At 40.0% G+C, this 18,260-nt stretch overlaps 3 protein-coding genes across 10 annotated transcripts in view; 2 read left to right on the top strand and 1 right to left on the bottom strand.

Annotated features, from left to right (window-relative positions):
- LOC147309063 (rho GTPase-activating protein 23-like) overlaps positions 1 to 4,128 on the top strand; it is an 83,191-nt gene extending 79,063 nt beyond the window's left edge. For 2 of the 7 annotated variants that reach the window (XM_086272752.1, XM_086272753.1), the window contains exon 24: positions 38 to 177. Coding sequence is in view for 5 of the 7 variants with exons in the window: in XM_086272751.1 (XP_086128877.1) it covers positions 38 to 898 (861 nt within the window). In the remaining 2 variants the exon portion in view is untranslated. Of the gene's footprint in view, positions 1 to 37 lie in introns of all 7 variants that reach the window. The other 5 variants (XM_086272747.1, XM_086272748.1, XM_086272751.1 and 2 more) reach the window with 4 other exon arrangements.
- acbd4 (acyl-CoA binding domain containing 4) lies at positions 2,508 to 14,744 on the bottom strand. Its single transcript, XM_086272754.1, has 10 exons — positions 14,511 to 14,744; positions 13,805 to 13,923; positions 11,991 to 12,111; positions 8,978 to 9,062; positions 7,866 to 7,986; positions 5,485 to 5,582; positions 5,218 to 5,398; positions 4,334 to 4,539; positions 4,139 to 4,186; positions 2,508 to 4,017 (listed from the first exon to the last, which is right to left on the bottom strand). The coding sequence occupies exons 2-10, from the start codon at positions 13,878 to 13,880 to the stop codon at positions 3,898 to 3,900; spliced, it is 1,056 nt and encodes a 351-aa protein (XP_086128880.1). The 5' UTR covers positions 13,881 to 13,923; positions 14,511 to 14,744; the 3' UTR covers positions 2,508 to 3,897.
- Positions 14,745 to 16,958: 2,214 nt separating this feature from the next.
- The window catches only part of LOC147309066 (1-phosphatidylinositol 4,5-bisphosphate phosphodiesterase delta-3-A-like), a 30,323-nt gene continuing 29,021 nt past the window's right edge, over positions 16,959 to 18,260 (top strand). For both annotated transcript variants that reach the window (XM_086273537.1, XM_086273538.1), the window contains exon 1: positions 16,959 to 17,251. In XM_086273537.1, coding sequence (XP_086129663.1) covers positions 17,161 to 17,251 — 91 coding nt within the window. In that variant the 5' untranslated portion in view covers positions 16,959 to 17,160. The remainder of the gene's footprint in view (positions 17,252 to 18,260) is intronic.

Raw genomic sequence — 18,260 nt, forward strand, 5'->3', positions numbered from 1 at the left:
ACATAATTACAAATACTTACAAGTGGTAACCTTTCAGCTTTCCTCTGCATCCAAAAAAGATCCGAACACCAAGTCCATCATCGCTGCCGTCACCCACAAACATAAAAAAAGTCCAAGTATCCACACGGTGAGCAGAAACACTGATGAGATTTCTGCGCACGAACCAGCCAAAGCCAGCAACAATGGTGAAGGAGGGGTAGGGGAAAAAGAAGAAAGAGGAGAGCTAGATGAAGTCGAGGGAGAACAAACCATCCTTAACACTGAAAAAAGGATAGAGGGAAAGATCTCACTTGTAGGAGGAGAAGAAGCTAAAGCAAAAGGAGCAGGCAGTGATGCAAAGATGTCAAAAAGGAGGAACAGCCAAAGAACCAACTTACCACCATCACAGCTTTATCCAAATAGAGGATCTGACTCAACCCGTCAGATCCACACCGCATGCTCAAAATCACCACCTCTCAGGAACCCTCCTTCCCATTTTAATCACAGTCTGGCCAGAGGATATCAGACCATTCCTTTCTGGGTATTACCCACCAGGTCACGCAACATCAGCAGCCAGAGTGGAACTGCTCAGCACCAGTCAGCACCAATCTGCTATAGGAAAACTAGAGGTGGGAGGACAAGGGCTGTGTCCATGAATCTTGACCTTGAGCTGGGCAGGAATGAGGATAGTGTAAGAGGATGTAGAGATGATAGGGTGAAGGTAGTCAGAATGACTGAGGGAGAGCCAGGTCCCAGGTCCCTACCTCACTGTGCACAGAAGCTTCCCTCTCTCATCTCCTCTTCATCAGGATGGATAGATCAGAGTTCCTCAGGACATTCCACTGTCATCCTAAGGAGATCAGGCCTAGACCTGCAGGACAAGCTGAGAGCATGGCGTCGCCACACAGTGGTAGTTTAACCAGTCTGTTTCATCCACACTAATGAATACCAAGCACTTGGCCTTTACTCACTAACACTGTGTTGCACTTGTCCACAAGCAGGAAAACTGTCTCCAGAATATTCTATTGGAGATGTAATGTGTCATTGGAAAAAAAATGTCATTGTGTGCAATTGCAATGTCATTCCAAAGTGACAACAATAATGCACGGTACTAGGATCTTTATCTTATTTTCACATACTGCACTCCCTCCCATCTGCTGCGGATTTTTCTCTCCTACAAACATGGTCAGAAATAAAACTGCATAAAATCAAATCAAATATACACTTCTTCAAAAATGAGGAAGAAAATAGCACTCCTGACAACAACTGATGTCATAGACACTTCATATAAACCATATAAAAGATGGAGGCTAGCTACATTAGTGAGAAAGCTGCATTCATAATCTTGTGAACCAAAAAAAAGTCCACGCACATCTTCCTCTGTCAATGGAGCAGGTGCAGAGCTGAAGAAATGAGATGAAGAAATAATGGTTTGCACACTACAGAACTCTAGATTCATTATTTATTGCATGCAATAAATAAAGAGGCTGTAACCTTTTGGAATGAAAACCTACAACAGTATAAATGTAAAAGTGCTATGTGGTACCACAGCAGACATTTGAAATTTAGCTGAAGAGCTGTTGCTGCTCTAGTTATAGCAAGTCACAGTAAAGAATTCATCTTTGTTTTTCTCTGCAGCCTGACTCTGAAATAACTGGTGTTCCTTTTGCCTTCTGGTTTTGACTAATCGCCACTCTTAGTCTCTCGCTGTATGATTGGACTTTTTAGACTAAAAAATACTTGCATGGTCAAAACAAATACAAATATGCAAACCTTAAGTGTACAGTAAGACTATTGTGTTTCCCAGTATGTGTGTGTGTGTTGCATGAGGAGGGCCAGAGCTATAATAAAACCTGTTTCGTCATACGTTTTCAGGGCAGCTATGTGAAGTCATGCCAATTTTTTTGTGTTTTTTTTTCTCTGTTTGTGTAATCATACAGTGTCAGCAGTGTGCAAACATGATAAATATTTGTTGTTTGTCATATTGTGAACTCATACTTAATGTCAGTGTTACAGAGACAAGAAAGCAGCTAAAAGCAGCAAGCAAACCACGTCCTTAAATCCAAAACCACACAGTCTCATCTGAGTGATGTTAGCTTTTTGTTCTTTTTCACAGCTTCGGTATTTTTTTGATTCCTTCCCAGAACTTGAGTTTTGTAAAAACAAGTTTCAAGAATGAAAAATTGGAATGGTTAAAAAAATGCGTGTGACCTAAACTGACATTAGCTGTGGTCAAACCAGACTCCATGTTTGTATATCTAGAATCCGTCTGTCTTCTCTGTCTGTGCCCTGGTGCATGTAACTCTGTACAAGTGTTGCAAAATTGGTCCACGCAAAGTCTTGTTAACCTGTGTATATAAATATTATACATATTAAATTATTTGTATTGAAACTGGATTAGTAATATTTGTGCTTCAATAACTAAAAATAATTGACCTTTAATAAAAAGGGCAGCTCTATTTATTTCATAATTCGGGACAGTTTTCTCATCATGCTGGGAACTAAGAAGCACTGCATTTTTTCTGTCTCAGAAAAGTAAAGAGGGGAAGTGAAAGCTTACAGTAGCAGTTCGAGAAATTCCAAAAAGATACTGCCCAGTTGCAATGTGGGAGATGTAGGATTGGGCACTCTTCCAGTTTACAACACATTGGCCATTGAAGACCAAATGTAATGAAGGATGATGATGATTGTATTAGTCCAAAATACAAAAGAGAATGCTCATACTTTACTCATGTTTGTCTAGAAAGGAAACAGACTGAGGCACCAAATATACAGTCAATCGAAAATAAATGCTTCTCAGCTTAAAGGTAGGATCCATAGATTCATGGTAAAATGAATGAAAGAAGAACTCGCCCCAAAAAGCCCTGTGCATCTAACTCCATACAAAATCCAACATGTTTATTGTTCATCTGGATGTAGCATCAGTGGGAGAAATGTTTTCATCACTCTTGCAAAGCTGTGATTGCAGCCATTTGGAGATTTTCTTACCTGAATTACATCCAAAATCCATTTTCTTTCACTTCTGTGGAGCCAGGTCTTGGTGGGCAGCAGCCTAAGCACAGCCACCAAGACCTCACTCTCCCAAGCCACCTCCAACTTATCTAGGGGGACACTGAGGCATCCCGAGATCTCTTCACCGTCTCTTGGCCTCGAAACACTTTGCATTGGATGCGCCCTTGTGAGATGCCCATACCACCTTAACTTTTTTCCCGCCTTAGACCTTGTCATACTACATATATAATAACTGAAATAACACTAATAGAAATGAAAAAACAAACACATAAAAAGAATCATATGAACAAGAGAAGCCAAAAGAGAATTTATGGAAATCATCTTGGGAAAGAAACATGTTCATAATTTTGACTGCAAACGCTGCCAGACAGGATTTCTTAAAATAAAAACAAAATAAAAATAACAAACTTTTTGAGTGATCTAAGGTTCTTTAGACACTTCCAGTAAGACTGTAGGTTCACAGTGTAATTCACATTTAAAGTGAATTACACTGTGAACCTACAGAACTGCACATAGAAGGGCGATTCTTCCACTGTCTCTGTTTGTAGCAATACAAACCGACTGAAGCATACCACCTAGACTCCTCTACCTGTTTCATACCTGTATGGGTCTCTGTGTCACCTCTGCCTACGACTAAGGCACTACATCCTGGGGCACCCAGAGTGGGAAGGCTTAAGGGAGATCCAACAAATATTGAACAATATTTTATTACAGTTATTGAAAAATGTGCCAAGAATCATATATAACACATTTATAGGATGCTCGTAAATGACGTGATATTTTTGAAGGATGAATCCATGGTGAGCATCAAATCACATAATGATGTAGAGGATAACTTCTCCCCATTAAACTCCTTCACAGATCTTGTGGACTTGTTCACTGGTCTTACGTTGAATATCAGCTGCTTCATGAAGACATGCGACTTTTCTTCCTCAGCAGGTAGACCAGACCGTGAGCAACAAAAGGCCACAGCAGCAAAAAGACGACAGTCTGCCCAGACATGTCAAACGGCCACGACATCTGTTCCTAAGGGGTGGGGGGCAAAATCCCACAGCACGTGAGAAAAAAGCCTGTGACCACATGTTTGTTTACATGAGCATGCATGATAGGATGATATTCTTTGATGAGTACAATCAGAGCCTGGTACCTGTTGTGGTGAACACTGCAGGTGTGATCTCAAGTCTGAATTGTGAGCCTGCCACACACAACACAGCAGTAAACTGAAATGACTCCCAAACTTCAGGTATGTAATTTCCTGTAAGCCTGTAATTAAGAGCTTTTATCCTTTACATTTTACGGTAAAGAAAGTACACTTGAAGTGTTGGGACGTAGGAAAGCTTACGTGTGTGGCAGCAAGCCTCTCCAACACTTCCAATCTGTCCATCACACTCCTCATGTCCTCTCTGAGCCTCTGAAGAGCCAGGATGATCTGCTGTTGTAGGTGAGCCTGATGCAGCATCTCTGCACCACCTTCTGAACCGTGCCCTCCTCCACGTCCATGCCCACTTCCACCACCTGGGGACCACCCCAGACTTCCCTGTGGAGCACCTGTGGACCATAACACTTCAACTGTCTCTTTATTCATTGATTTATTATAACAATCTTTAGGATAAGATGTTATTTCATTGCAACGATGGGTATTTCATTTATACCTATCGTTACAGCGCAGAAAGCTGCTGCAGGATTCTCCTGAACGACAGGATTCGCCACAACAAAGGTGCATGACCAGACAACACGCCACAAAGCCTGGGCTGCGCAACACATGATAACATTTAGCTGTGTTTTTAACAACAGAACATTTCTGTGATATCTCTTTAGTAAATAGCTGATAATTCTAGCTCTTCTAGTATAGGCCTTGTTGATAAGTTATTATGTCAATCTTTAAAGAGCAGCAGCTTGTATCGCACAAAACTACATGACTTTGACAACGTCATTGTTCTAATGAGCTCGTACTAACTAACAAGAGTGAACTGCATCCAAGGCGCTTTATACAACTTGCATTAACACCCATTCACGCCCACACGAACCCTTTTTATCTATGTGTGTGATTCACAAATTTATACTCCAATGGATGCATTGGTGTCTTGCCCCCCGGATCAGGGGGCCACCCAGGGATCTAACACCAACCTTCCGATTAGTAGATGACCTGCTCGATCTCCTGAGCTACAGCCACCCGGTTTATCCAATAATAAAATTAACGCTTTTAGAAATTACATAGCAGCTTACATTCTCTCCAATCACGCTGAGAAGTTTCTTGCCCAGTGTGCCGACTCCTCCTGTCTGGAGCCATCCCATCCTCTGCTCCTTCTCCACCTTGACCTGCCCCAACCTTTCGGCCTTGCTTCTGGCTTTGAGCTGGAGAGGACTCTAGGGGCACGTGGTCATTATAAAAGCTGTCTGACCGGGTCTGTGAGCAGACACAGTTAATTCAGTTAGTTAATGTTTTCTTAAAATTAAGACATTGTGTTATTAACTGGCAGATGTGCCTCACACCTTGACGTTATGGAGCTCCAACGAATCCACTGAATCAGAGAAAATTTCACTTTCTGAATCACTGGTGAGCGGCATAACCTCCAACACTGCAGATTCAGCTGCAAGTAAAATCAAATGTATTCGTGTTTGTGTTGGTTTGCTGGGTTTAACAGGCATTTTGCTGGAACCAACATCATGACAGGAAACACATTTTCAGCCCTAATAGAAAAAATAAAAAATCATTTGTGGAATCTTTTAAGTGAAAATGGCAAAACAGAACTTGAGTCTTCACTTCAGTTTATAATACACAGATAATTATTTACATTTATTTCGTATTTAATAAATTCAGAGATTTAACTGTCTACACCATCACGTACAGATTAAAAGCTTTTGTAAGCAGTTGAGACTTTTCTGCTTAAATATGACATAATACACCAGATTTTCCCACAAGCTCTGAAGTAGAAAAAGACAACTGATTAAAGAAATGTAATCAAATTAATACAATTAGCCGATTCCTGTACTAGAGGTCCAGGTTAATGTCGAAGGATTAGTGAGAAAGGCCAGGTCCAGTACCCCACTGTGGGAGAAGTGAGCAGGACGAGCACTTGTAAGGAAAATACAACGACGATCTGTGATCAGATCAAGGATTGATTGTATGTGAACAAAGGTTTCGCTCTATAACTGGTTTATAATTGATTTAGAGTCCAGCCCAAGAGCTGCCTGTCTGCCAGACAGTTTACCTTTGACACTGTTAAATTTGGGTGAAAGCTTTTAACACCTGAACCGGTCATATGATGATATATCCATAATAACCACATAACCCCACTGTACTTACAGTGGAGGCATTAAAGGATCCACAGAGACCAGACTTCGCTCCCTCACTGTTCACTTTATTAAGACCAAGTCTAAAGTTTGACTTATTAAAGTCCACAATTTGCACAGCTACATTTTACAACTTTAGCTACAAGGCAGAAGCACTAGTCTGTCATGTCATGTCAGGTCCGTACAACCCGCAACTATTGTATTTAGCCTGTTCAGCACCATTGAGTCCTCCTGTGCATTTCCAGCTACTTTTTCGCCGGTTTTTAATTCCTTAGGAAAAGAATACCAATCATCGCCTCATAATAACAAATAATAATCATAGCATCAATATAAGGATCCACAAATGTCAGCAAATTCCTAGAGGGAGAAACTATTGGAATGGAAAAGTACTAGAGGGACAAATATGTTTGCATCCCCGCAAAAAATGACGACAACAATGAACGAGGGGAAAAAATTTTAATAAAAATATTTCAAGTATTTTCTTTTTTTTCAGCTGGGACCACAAATAAAACACCGAAACATGACCACACAATAATTAACACATAATGCACCAGCACTAGCATACATGCTAGGAACAACGTCACTCACGTAGATTACGTCATAAATTCGACAAAGCTTCCCCCCAAAAGTCAAAATTAGGCCAGAGGTATCAGATCCTTACATACCATTACATATGGTACTCCTGACATGCTGACATACGGTAACATACACCCTGAGAATCATGCAGAAGTCACTAGAGGTGTTTTTATTAAAGCTATTTATTTGGTTATGCATTAGGGCCACAGGTTTTCAAAGTAGGGCTGTGCGATATGACCAAAATCTCATTTCCTGATATAAAACATTTCTCATCCCAATAACGATATATGTCACCAAATATTGCATTTTCTGTCAATTCTGTGAATCCTGGACAACTCGACTTGAAGTGTTTTCAGCTGGGCATCATGTATCTGGAGTTGAGTGTTTTGACCAATGCATTAAACTATACAATTTTAGACATAAGTTGTAACGGTAAGTATGTAATTAAACTAGTATTTAGTACACGGCGTGCTGCGGGGAAAGGCCTGCTCTAATGTTTGAGTCTAAGGTTTAATTTGAGCACCTGTCGGCTCTTTTTTGCTTCTCATCCATAAACTCTCTCCACACTCTTTCACGTGATTCTTGCGTCGGTGGTTAAAGAGGTTTGTCGTGTTTGAGTCTGTGGTGGGGACCGGTTTGCGCCATAATTTGCAGATTACAGTTTTCTGGTCCGTGTCAGACTTTTCATAACCAAACCATGTCCATGCTACAGAGGTAGCCACTCGTTTAGAAATAAGGTGCTCGATTTGTTTTGACTGGTCCTTCTGTTTGGAGCTAACTGGTTCTGGCCATGCTGGTATCCTCTGTGCCCCGATGAAATAATATTGCCGTAAACAGTGTATTTTGCAACACCATGAAACAAATGATAGTGTGTAATTTGAAACGAAGTACTAATGGCTTCCTATCTGAAGCCATTAGTACTTAATAACTTATTAGATTCTCAGTAGCTGAACCTTTTAACCCAAACCTGTAAGTGCCTCATTACACAGAACGTAATCACTGACCTTCTCTGAGTTTCAGCAGTGACTCTGGAGGTCGGGGCATGTCATCAATGAACAGGTAGAGAGGCTCAAAGTATTTGAAGAGTGAGGCTGTATTCTCATCAATGGGCATGGTGTCAATGACCTACAGGGACATAAGAAGACTTAGAGATCAGGAGATTCATTACTTCACTGCAAGTCCCTGAGACATTTAAACAGAAGCAGATTTTTGAGTGACCAGTGAGAAAAGACAAGTGCTATAAAAATCCCAGTCCATTCTATTAACTCTGGTATGGGACTGTTACTCCTTATTACCAGATAACTAGAGCCAAAGTAGTGGTAACGTCTCAGCTAATTGTTTATTCTTGCATCCAGTTTCAACATACATTGTTTAACCCACATAAAATGAGGGTACCTCTTTAAGAAACGATAGAGGTGAGGAAAGATGGACAGCCTGCCCAATCAATCAGAATAAACAGGCTCCAGTATGTTTCAACCAATGGGAAAGCTGCCTGCTGCTGTGTGTCCCACCCACCTGCTCTGTGTCTGCTGCCCTGTTATGTATGTAGTCTCGTGTTGGCTGGAGGAAAAGAGTGCTGCACTGTGTAACAGTTGCTACTGTGGAAGTTCATCTCATTCTTCATCCAACAGTAAGGTAAGAGTTCAAAAACAACATATCTGTATTATTATTTACGGTGAAATGTCATATTACTGTTATTAAAGGGTAAAAAACATACCCTGTCACATTATTTAGAACCCCGCATTCTGACTGAGAGACACCATACAATTGTCTTCAAGCATGATGCACTGAGATCGGTGCACACATACTGTATGTCTCAGTTAGTTTTTGTCTGTTTTGCACTTTATTTTTAAATAACTGCATTCATTTGAATTGTTTTGATAAATAACTGTTGTATATGCAATTACTTTACTTGGATTGCTTGGTAAATTTCAATGTTTTCATATTGTCTTTGGAAAAGTGTTTATTATGCAATTTTCTTGTCTGTTTGACATAAAGCACCAAATCCTTCCCTTGTAGCAGCTAAAAAAAAACAGCTAAACAAAAGCAGGCTGTTTGGGAAGCCTCTAATTAACTTGTGTGAATTTGCTTCTTTACATGTATAAAATAAATGTACCTCCTGTGCAACTTTCTTCATCTCGTCCACATAGGCAGCCATGGCGCTCTCACTACTCATTTTTCCCAGTTGGTTCCATGCATCCCTAACACAGATAAACAACTTTTGAGTCACTGGAAGAAATACACTTGACGACAGCATATCAGATGACAATGTGGTTAAAATCTTATCAAAATGTTTTCTAACTTTGGAATTACAATTATTAGTAACTTTGTAATTAGTAGACAATATCAGTAATTTTAATATCGGCAATTTACTTAACAACATAAAACAAAGAAAGACGTTATTAATCAGTTGGACAAAAAAACTTCTAAAATTCAAATTTTAGCAAGATTTTTAATGCGAGACTATTTCCTTTGTTATTTTTAAGTGACTTGATTACTTGGCTTGTTTTTTTGTTTTTTGCTTTTTTCAAAGTGTGTGTCTGCCACCAAAAACTAACCTGACTACAGCGACTTCCAAGTGCATAAAAAACATATCAGAAAAATTGAATTTCTTTTATTATTTCATTTAAAATTGTAAAATTTCATATACTCCATTTTTATTACATGCAAAATGAAATATTTTAAAGCCACAGCAAGAAGGTCCAGAGTTCAACTCCACCACCTGCCTGGGGCCTTTCTGTGTGGGGTTTGCATGTTTTCCCCATGTTAGTGTGGGTTCTCTTTGGGGACTCTGGCTTCCAATCCAAAGACTGGGAAGAAAGCCTTTCTTCCATTAGTGGATACTTGGATCGGATTGGCTCGGCTCGTGGTCCTCCACCTGCTGCCTCGCCTGTACGCCAGCCTTTGCCATGGTGAGTGGGTGTCACCCGCCGATCTTCTCACTCTCTCGCCTCTCCGCTCCTCGCTCCTCCACCTGCCACCTCACTCACTAGCGCTACCACCTCGCCGTGGTGCAGAGGCTCTGTCATTCAGCGTTCCTACTGTCACCGCCAAGAGGAGGCAAGGCTCTCGCCACCACAGTTCTTCTCATTCAGAGCAGCAACTTCCAGTTGTGAGTGAAACTGACTTTTTCCCTCCTGCTCGCCACAAATTAAGACAGATTAAGACTTCTGTTTGCTCAGCTAAAGAGCCACTGACTGTTTGTTGTAAACCTGGACTGGACTATCAGATAAATGTTCATCATCAACCTGCTTCCAAAAAAATGCTCCACCATGTCAGTCTGTCATTAAGGACACCTGCACCTTTAAATCCGATTATTCCTGTCATTCTGTTTCTATATCCACACCTGTCTCTCAGCCCGTTCCTGCTCCCAGGGCGGCTTGGGCCCTGCCCTCACCTGTTCCTGAGACCCAACCTGTCCCTGCACCCGTACCTGTTCCTCAGGTAGGGACAGCTAAGGTCCGGCCAATTCTTCCACCTGTTACGGTGCCAAGGGACAGGCGGCCCAGTCCTCAACTTGAGCTCCAGCCACAGCATCCAGAGCCAGCCGAGTGCTCTGCTTCGCCTCAGTCCTGCTCTGTCTCCAACAGAGGGCTATGCCAAGCCACGCCGCCAGTAACCTGCCAAGCTGCTAGAGGCATCCCATCATCTCCGCCGGTCTACAGTGCAGCATCTCTTGTGCTGCCCTCCAGATCAGCACCGGTGCCACCGCTGGCCAAACAGTCGCCTGCCTGAACTGATTTGTCTGTGCCGCTGGCCATGCGGCCACCCACATGAGCGGATTTGTTTTGGATGTTTTTTACTGACTGCCAAAAAATGAATGTATTTAGTTTTTGCAGTACTGTATGGAATGTCTATGTATAAAGGTCACTACACTTATTTATATTTAAAAGGCAGGACAGTGAGTCAAAGATTGATTTTAACTGGTTGTTTCAACAGAACTTGCCAAATGTAGTGAGGAAAACCCTACATGTGGCAACTTTGGTAAAATAAACATTTTTCAACAGTTTTTGTTTGCTCACAAAAAAATGTTCATGTTATTTAAAGACTCGGTGTGCACAAGATCTCCTTTATTTGCTGCAAGGCAGAATCTGTATAACCCGATTCTGTTTAATGGAACATTCAACATCATAATTCTGCTATAATTATAGAAGCTTTAAGCAAATTTAAAATGGAAGCTGTAAATGAACAAGCTTCAATTAACCCTGCTCCCCCTGGTGGATACACAGGGGGAGCAAAAACTCATTTTCCTCCTGTCTTTCAGTAATGTGTAATGTTTTGAATCACAGTATTTTCCTTTTAAAAAAAATAAAAAAATACAGACATCATGCCTTTGTTCTATAATGCAACATTTGCCCACTCACTATAATTGTGGGCAATTTACAGAAAAAACTCACTTGATTAAAACTGTTAAATCAGAATATCAATCACACAGTAGCTCATATTGGCTCATGATCTAGCACAACTCAAATTCTATTGCCCATAAAATGACAAATGTGACCTTGACCTTGAGCAAAATTTTACAGCCACAGAATGACTTTTGTTAAAGTGATTCAGATCGACTTGTTTCAGATAGTTTAACAACACTGACTTTTGTTGATTTGGTCTGAGCTTGCCTGGCAGTGATATCTGGTAAAGCAGATTAAAATATTTACAAATAAACAAATCATTAATGTATAATCAATGCATAACCATCAAAGTGAAATGACCTGATTTATTTATTTATTTGCATCATTTTCATGATGCGTCTACCAAGAAGTCATTGATTCGTTGTTAAAGTGGGTCCAAATATTTGAAAGGTGCTTAATGTAGATAATAATAATGTAGATAATGTAGATAATGTAGATTTTAATTAAAAAGAAATTAAAAATTAAAAAGAATAATTAAAAAGAAAAGCTGGTGGATGGAAAATTCGGGTTTTATATCACTGACCCATTTATACTGTTTAAATAGTAATTCCTTAAAAATTTAATGAAATATTATAATATTTGATATTTTTTGTGGTCGGCAATAATGATTAATATTAAAACAGAAAATTTCAAAATTAAATTTTCACTTTCTTAATTAACTGACACAAAATATTGAATTACTGAATTTTTTGGCATGCACATGTGTATACACACACCCACCATTTGTAGCGGCCCACTGGGTCCCAGAAGCCAGGCCGAGGCACTGTACAGGGACCACACACTGCTTGCTTGTACAGACTGTAGAAGCGCAGCATGACCTTATAGGAAGGCCGGTAGGAGCCTACAAAACAGCACAACTATTTGTCAGGTTTATTTCTCCACTCATCAGGACTGGACACCAAACTATACTACATCAATTTATAATCAAGGTCCATTTAAAAAAATACAGCCCTTTTTTATGTGCAGCAATACATACAAAATAGAAAGAAAATGGAGAAATGATAAATACTCTTTGTTAAAATCACTGGTTATCCAGCAGGTAGTACAGACATGTACTACCTGTCTGTACTACCTGCTGGATATCAGATCATATAATGCAATATCCTGAGTTTCCTTGTTCCGAGTACTGACATCCTTTTCTTGAGTGTAATCAAATATTTCTTCTGGAGACTTCTTCAGTTCCATTTATTTGGTCTGGTTGGCAAAGCTTCTAGGATGAGAGGTGAAACGTCTTCAAGGAAACTTAAACAAGTGTGTTTGTTCTGCTAGAGCACAGTGCAGCGTTAAGTAATGCTGATGACAATATTTTATTACAGCAATCAGAGAATGCTGTTGGTACTAAAGGTACTGCGCTGCATTAACGAACTCAAATTAGTTCATGTAATTGGAGAGTCCTCTTCAAGCACTAAGATTAATTATGGAGTTCCACAGGGTTCAGTGCTAGAACTAATTCTGTTTACTTATGCATGTTTCCCATAGGTAGTTTTATTAGAAGGCATTGCAAACATGTTCAATGCTATGCAGATAGCAGTTTTATCTGTCCATGAAGCCAGATAACACAAAGCAATTAGTTAAACTACAGGAATGTCTTAAACACAAGGACTTGGATGACCTCTAATTTTCTGCTTCTAAATTCGGATAAAATTGAGGTTATTGTACTCGGCCCTAAAACTCTTAGAAATATGGTATCTAAGCAGATTCTTACTCTGGATGGCATTACCAGGAACACTGTGAGGAACCTTGGAGTCTTTTATGTCCTTCAACGCACATATTAAACAAATATGTAGGACTGCTTTCTTCCATTTGTGCAACATCTCTAAAGTTAGAAATATCCTGTCAAAATGATAATAAAGAATTAGTTCATGCATTTATTACTTCTAGGCTGGACTATCACCACATTCACGTCACTTATTCACGAGGAGTCACCAAAGCAGGTGGACATGAGGGGGAGGGAATTTGAAAAGACATTTAAGGAAATATTTAGTCAACTTGTATGCAAAATGTGTTCAACTGAATTTTACAGAATGAACACTGTCCTCCCCCGTGTAATTAATTCTATTATACCGTGTTAAGAGCGGCACTAAGTGTAGTTCATATAATAAATACTATCTCAAAAAATGATTTACTATCAAAAATTCATCCAATAGTGAATCCATTTGAAACTTTTGCAAAATTGTAAACTTTTTAAACTGGTGCTGTGAAACTTTTTTCTTTTAAATGAGCGCAGGTGAAACTATTTATGAGAATTTTTGGGAAAATGAGAAATACTGAGAGTATGACAAAAAAGATGCACACGACAAATATGAAACTCGGCTAAATCTCTACTGAGCACGTGCTCTGTGGAGGCAGGACACTCGGAATTCTCCTTTTGGATCTCTAGTCAAGGATCTTGGATCATGTGTTTCTGGTACAGTTCATTCCTACAAATAAAATACCTACATATATGCTATTGTAACAATAGTAACACAATATATGTGATTGCTCAACAGTCCTCAATTACGTGGAACCAGCAATGACTGAAAGATTCCATGTACCGTTTTTGGGGAGTTTTTGGATGACATCCACTGCAGCCTGAAAGCGTTTCTGGTGATCAACCACAGGCTCTATCATGGCTGGGACTGGTATGACACAGGAAGCATGAGTGGAGCTGTAGCTGAGGGAGAATATGTACACAGATGTGGAAGTAAAAGTATAAGGAAAAATAAGTCATGAGAGTGAGTCAAATCCAATATTAACAAAATATACCGTAAGTCAAATTAATCTGTGACTCTCTGGGCATTTTTTATTTTGGGGGGTAAATTAATTCAGTTACTAATAGGTAATTAGGTCATAATTAATTAATGCTGGCTATTAATGTAATGTTGATATTTGCCTTGACCCCTTAGCACGAGTGAACACTAGTCACTGATTATAATCACAATGCCCCCTCTCTGCTCCGATGGTTATTGGAATAAAGTATTGTTACTCATACAATGCGCAAATTCACTGATGAGAGCACTGACAGGACCAGTGGTGAAATGTAGATTAGAGCATTTACTGTACGTGTACTTTATTTAAGTTTAAAGTTTACATGTGTCACTCGTAACTTAGTAACTACTTTTAATGCTGTTTCACTTGGTAATGCATTTGCTGGAATTTTCTGATAAATATCAAATTCGTTTGATATGTAGACAGCGATATACAGTGCTGCTACAGTGAACTTTGGCTGCAAGCGAGCTTAGTATGAGTTAGCTGTCTTACCTTACTGACTACGTCCTGCCGCTGTCCATGATCACACCGGAGAAAGACAGCTCGGCAACCTCGGCCAAAAGACTGACAGAGCTGGCAACAAGACGAAGCTTGCTATATCTTGGTCTACGCTGACGGTAACGTTTGTTCACAAAACTGCTCACTAGCCACCTGCCACAGGGCTGACCTACCGTCAACTGCAGCTACTCACCAGTCTGCGCTTTACACAAATGACTTCCGTGTCAAATCACGTGACAATGAGGGCGTCCTCTCTTCCTACTGCCTGGTAGCTCCATACTGATTATGGGCATACTGGACATCCTTTGTCCAATAGATCCACTATCCCTCCACTTCACTAAACCATGCCTCTCTAAATTTGTATCCAAACCGCGGAAATCCAACCTGAGCTATCCCAGTGACATACCTGTTTCTTTTCTTGTCCATCCTGCTCACTCTCAATGAAAATCTCTGCTTCCACCCCTTTTTTACCACCATCATCTCCGATAATAATATAGTAATAATAGTTATTATTATTACTATATTAGTAATAGTAAAACTATTAACTACTAAAAGTAGTATATATATGAATTCTGACAGTAAATGCTGCCCATACATATTAATGTATGGCACGATAATAATAATAATAATAATAATAATAATAATAATAATAATAATAATGTCAATTTCAAGGAACATGTTATGACAAACATTTTCTTTACTTGATTATATTTGAATGATAAAAGTTCCATCCATCCATTCGCTTCCGCTTATCCTTTTCAGGGTCGCGGGGGGCGCTGGAGCCTATCCCAGCTGTCATAGGGCGAAAGGCAGGGTACACCCTGGACAGGTCGCCAGTCTGTCGCAGGGCCAACACACAGGGACAGACAACCGTTCACACTCACATTCACACCTAGTGACAATTTGGATTAATCAATTAACCTATCCCCACAAGCTGCATGTCTTTGGACGGTGGGAGGAAGCCGGAGTACCCGGAGAGAACATGCAAACTCCACACAGAAAGACCCCGGCCTGATGGTGGAATTGAACTCAGGACCTTCTTGCTGTGCGGCAATGATAAAAGTTACTTTACTTAAATGGGACTGATGTTTACAGGCTTCAGTTGGTAAAATCTGAGTCCTCTACCATCACTTCTTCCACTGCGGATGGGATTAATCAACATGGACACACAAAGTGAACTAATCCTGCTCTATAACCGTTTATGAAACAAAGTAATCAATAAACCAAAATATTTTTTTATTGTCGTTAGCATTGTTTAAAACATTATCCTGCAATTACGAAATTAGTCTAGGAGGCATCAATTTGCATCCATCACTTTCATGTATTGCAGTCAACCCGGGACATGCAGCCCGATTTGTGGATTAATTATTATACAATAGCCCTCCGCTGCCCAAACAGAGGACTGTGTTAAGGATCAGCTTTAGGGCTGATCATTAACATCAGTGAATGCATCACTTGTACCGTGGTCCCTTTTAAAACTGGATCTTAGTAGATGGGGCGGACGAGGAAATCTCAAATTTCACGTCTGTCCACGGTCTATAATCCGTTTAAATAATTTTTGCTGTCGACTTCACGAAGACATCCCCGGAAATATCGACGTGTGCTTTCAAAACAAAGGCATAATAAGGTCCAAATCACAGATTTAGGTTAAAAGCTTCAAAAAATATTATTTCTGGTAAGGTGAGATAATACATGGGAAATACGAATAAATAACTAATGTGGCATCGTGATTAGGAAACGTTCACCTTGCAGTTCTGATCAAATTAAAATAATGCTTCGATTATTTAGTTAATCATGATGAATCTGCAATAATGTGACTCAGTAGCTTTCTTAGTAGAATACAACATGACAAAACATTTGCATGTTCTCCCGCCTCCTCCACTCCCAACGCTGAATTTGGAAATTGATGGATAAATGGGTGCAGATATTTTCTGTTAAGCAATACAATAAGAAAGAACTGGACTGACTCTGTCTGTCTATCTTCCTGTTTAAAGGTAGTTCTTGTATCGCACCATCACCAAGTGCTATCCATGGCGAATTTGGTGATGGCTGTTGTTCTCTTTCTAATATTACAGTGACATTAGCTCACAAACTGGGAAAAGACACAACTGTTGCTGTGAAGTAATATAAGTAATATATAATATATTAAATACATAAAATATAACAATAAAAATTAATTGATGTTCAAATAAAAATTACTAAATCTTGTAGACACAAGCAGAGAATGACAAGCAGAGAATGGTTATACAAGGTCTTAATTATGCCTCTGTCTACACTATTTTTAATTTTACTTCAAGAGACTACGTGGGTCCAGAAGTCGTCTTTTATAAATATAAATAAATAACATGAAACAGGTAGGTCTACCCTGTTTGCGCGTCGCAAAGTCTTTATTTTGAAAATCATCCAGGAAGAGATGCTTTACAATCCAACCACAATGACATTGCAAAGGTTTGTCTTGTCTCTTGTTTTCCTCCGGCAGGATAAAACATGAGGAGCACTCTGCTCTGTGATTTGTATACACTGTCTTGACAGCCGAGCCAGTAGACTGTCAACTTCCTACCTCGGTCACACACACAACTCAGGATACGGTTGCAGGGACGGAGGGAGGCACGGAGAGCTAAATAAAGCGCAGCCTCTTTACAGTATGTTGGGCAACAGAAAGAAAGCAATCCCCCAGGTCAAGAACGGAGCCGGGACGTCCGAATTAAAGGCCATTGATCCTCTGCGGAATCTGGGTGAGAGTTTTTGTTACAGCAGCCTGTGCGTTTATTATGCTTTATTAGGCGACTGTGGCTCAGGGGGTTGGGAATCGCATCTGTAACCGGAAGGTCGCCGGTTCGATCCCTGGGCTCTCTGTCCTGGTCGTTGTGTCCTTGGGCAAGACACTTTGCCCTACTTGCCTACTGGTGATGGCCAGAGGGGCCGATGGCGCGATATGGCAGCCTCGCTTCTGTCAGTCTGCCCCAGGGCAGCTGTGGCTACAACTGTAGCTGCCTCCACCAGTGTATGAATGTGAGAGTGAATGAATAGTGGTATTGTAAAGCGCTTTGGGTGCCTAGAAAAGCGCTATATAAATCCAATCCATTATGATTGTATTTTTACTGAAAGAGTACCGGTATCTCCCTCCGACTGAGAAAATGGCTTTGCTAGACGGTAACCCTGCTTTAACCCGTTAACCCTGCTTCACATTCAGATTGCAGTGCTTGAAAATTTTGCTTTGCTCCCTAGTACAAATCGAGGTACTTGAGGTATACTATTCCACGCTGCTCTAGTTTATCCAGATAGTAAAATTACTGAAATTACCGTATTCCAGTGAGCCGATATTTAACTTAAAATATTTTCCTGACTTATTCAAATCCAGTTAAAAAATAAGGAGGTGACTCTGTTGTTATAGATGTACAGTTTTCACATTTAAATATGTGCCACTGAATTGAGCAACATAAACTGAGCCCATTCTCACTTCTATGATTTTTCTTCTTCTTTTTTTTTTCAAACAAAAAATTTGGATCCCAGGGTAAAACAACTTTAGCCACCCATGTGCTATAGCTCGGTATTTACAGCCTTTTTTTTAATGGATTAAATTCATTTTTCACCTCAGAATTCTACACTAAAAACCCAAAACATAGCATGTACATAAGTATTTGTGATGCATCCTGTGTCATCATGTGTCTGATGTTTCTACAACTTGACTAGAGTCCACCCGTGGTGTGTCCAATTCAATTCAATTCAATTCAGTTTTATTTC

This window comes from Aulonocara sp. 'chitande type north' Nkhata Bay, linkage group LG18 (assembly GCF_057382095.1).
Source record: "Aulonocara sp. 'chitande type north' Nkhata Bay isolate Kocher_YH1m ecotype deep benthic linkage group LG18, A_spYH_male_GT1.1, whole genome shotgun sequence".
Lineage (NCBI taxonomy): Eukaryota > Metazoa > Chordata > Actinopteri > Cichliformes > Cichlidae > Aulonocara > Aulonocara sp. 'chitande type north' Nkhata Bay.

Bases quoted from the DNA above. Each gene is read 5' to 3' on its own strand.
- acbd4 (XM_086272754.1), bottom strand. From the start codon at position 13,880: ATGATAGAGCCTGTGGTTGATCACCAGAAACGCTTTCAGGCTGCAGTG. The intron at 5,583-7,865 runs GTCAGTGATTAC...TTTTACTTGCAG, and splicing joins ACTGCTGAAACTCAGAGAAG to CTGAATCTGCAGTGTTGGAG. The intron at 4,018-4,138 runs GTACCAGGCTCT...CCCACCCCTTAG, and splicing joins TGCAGTGTTCACCACAACAG to GAACAGATGTCGTGGCCGTT.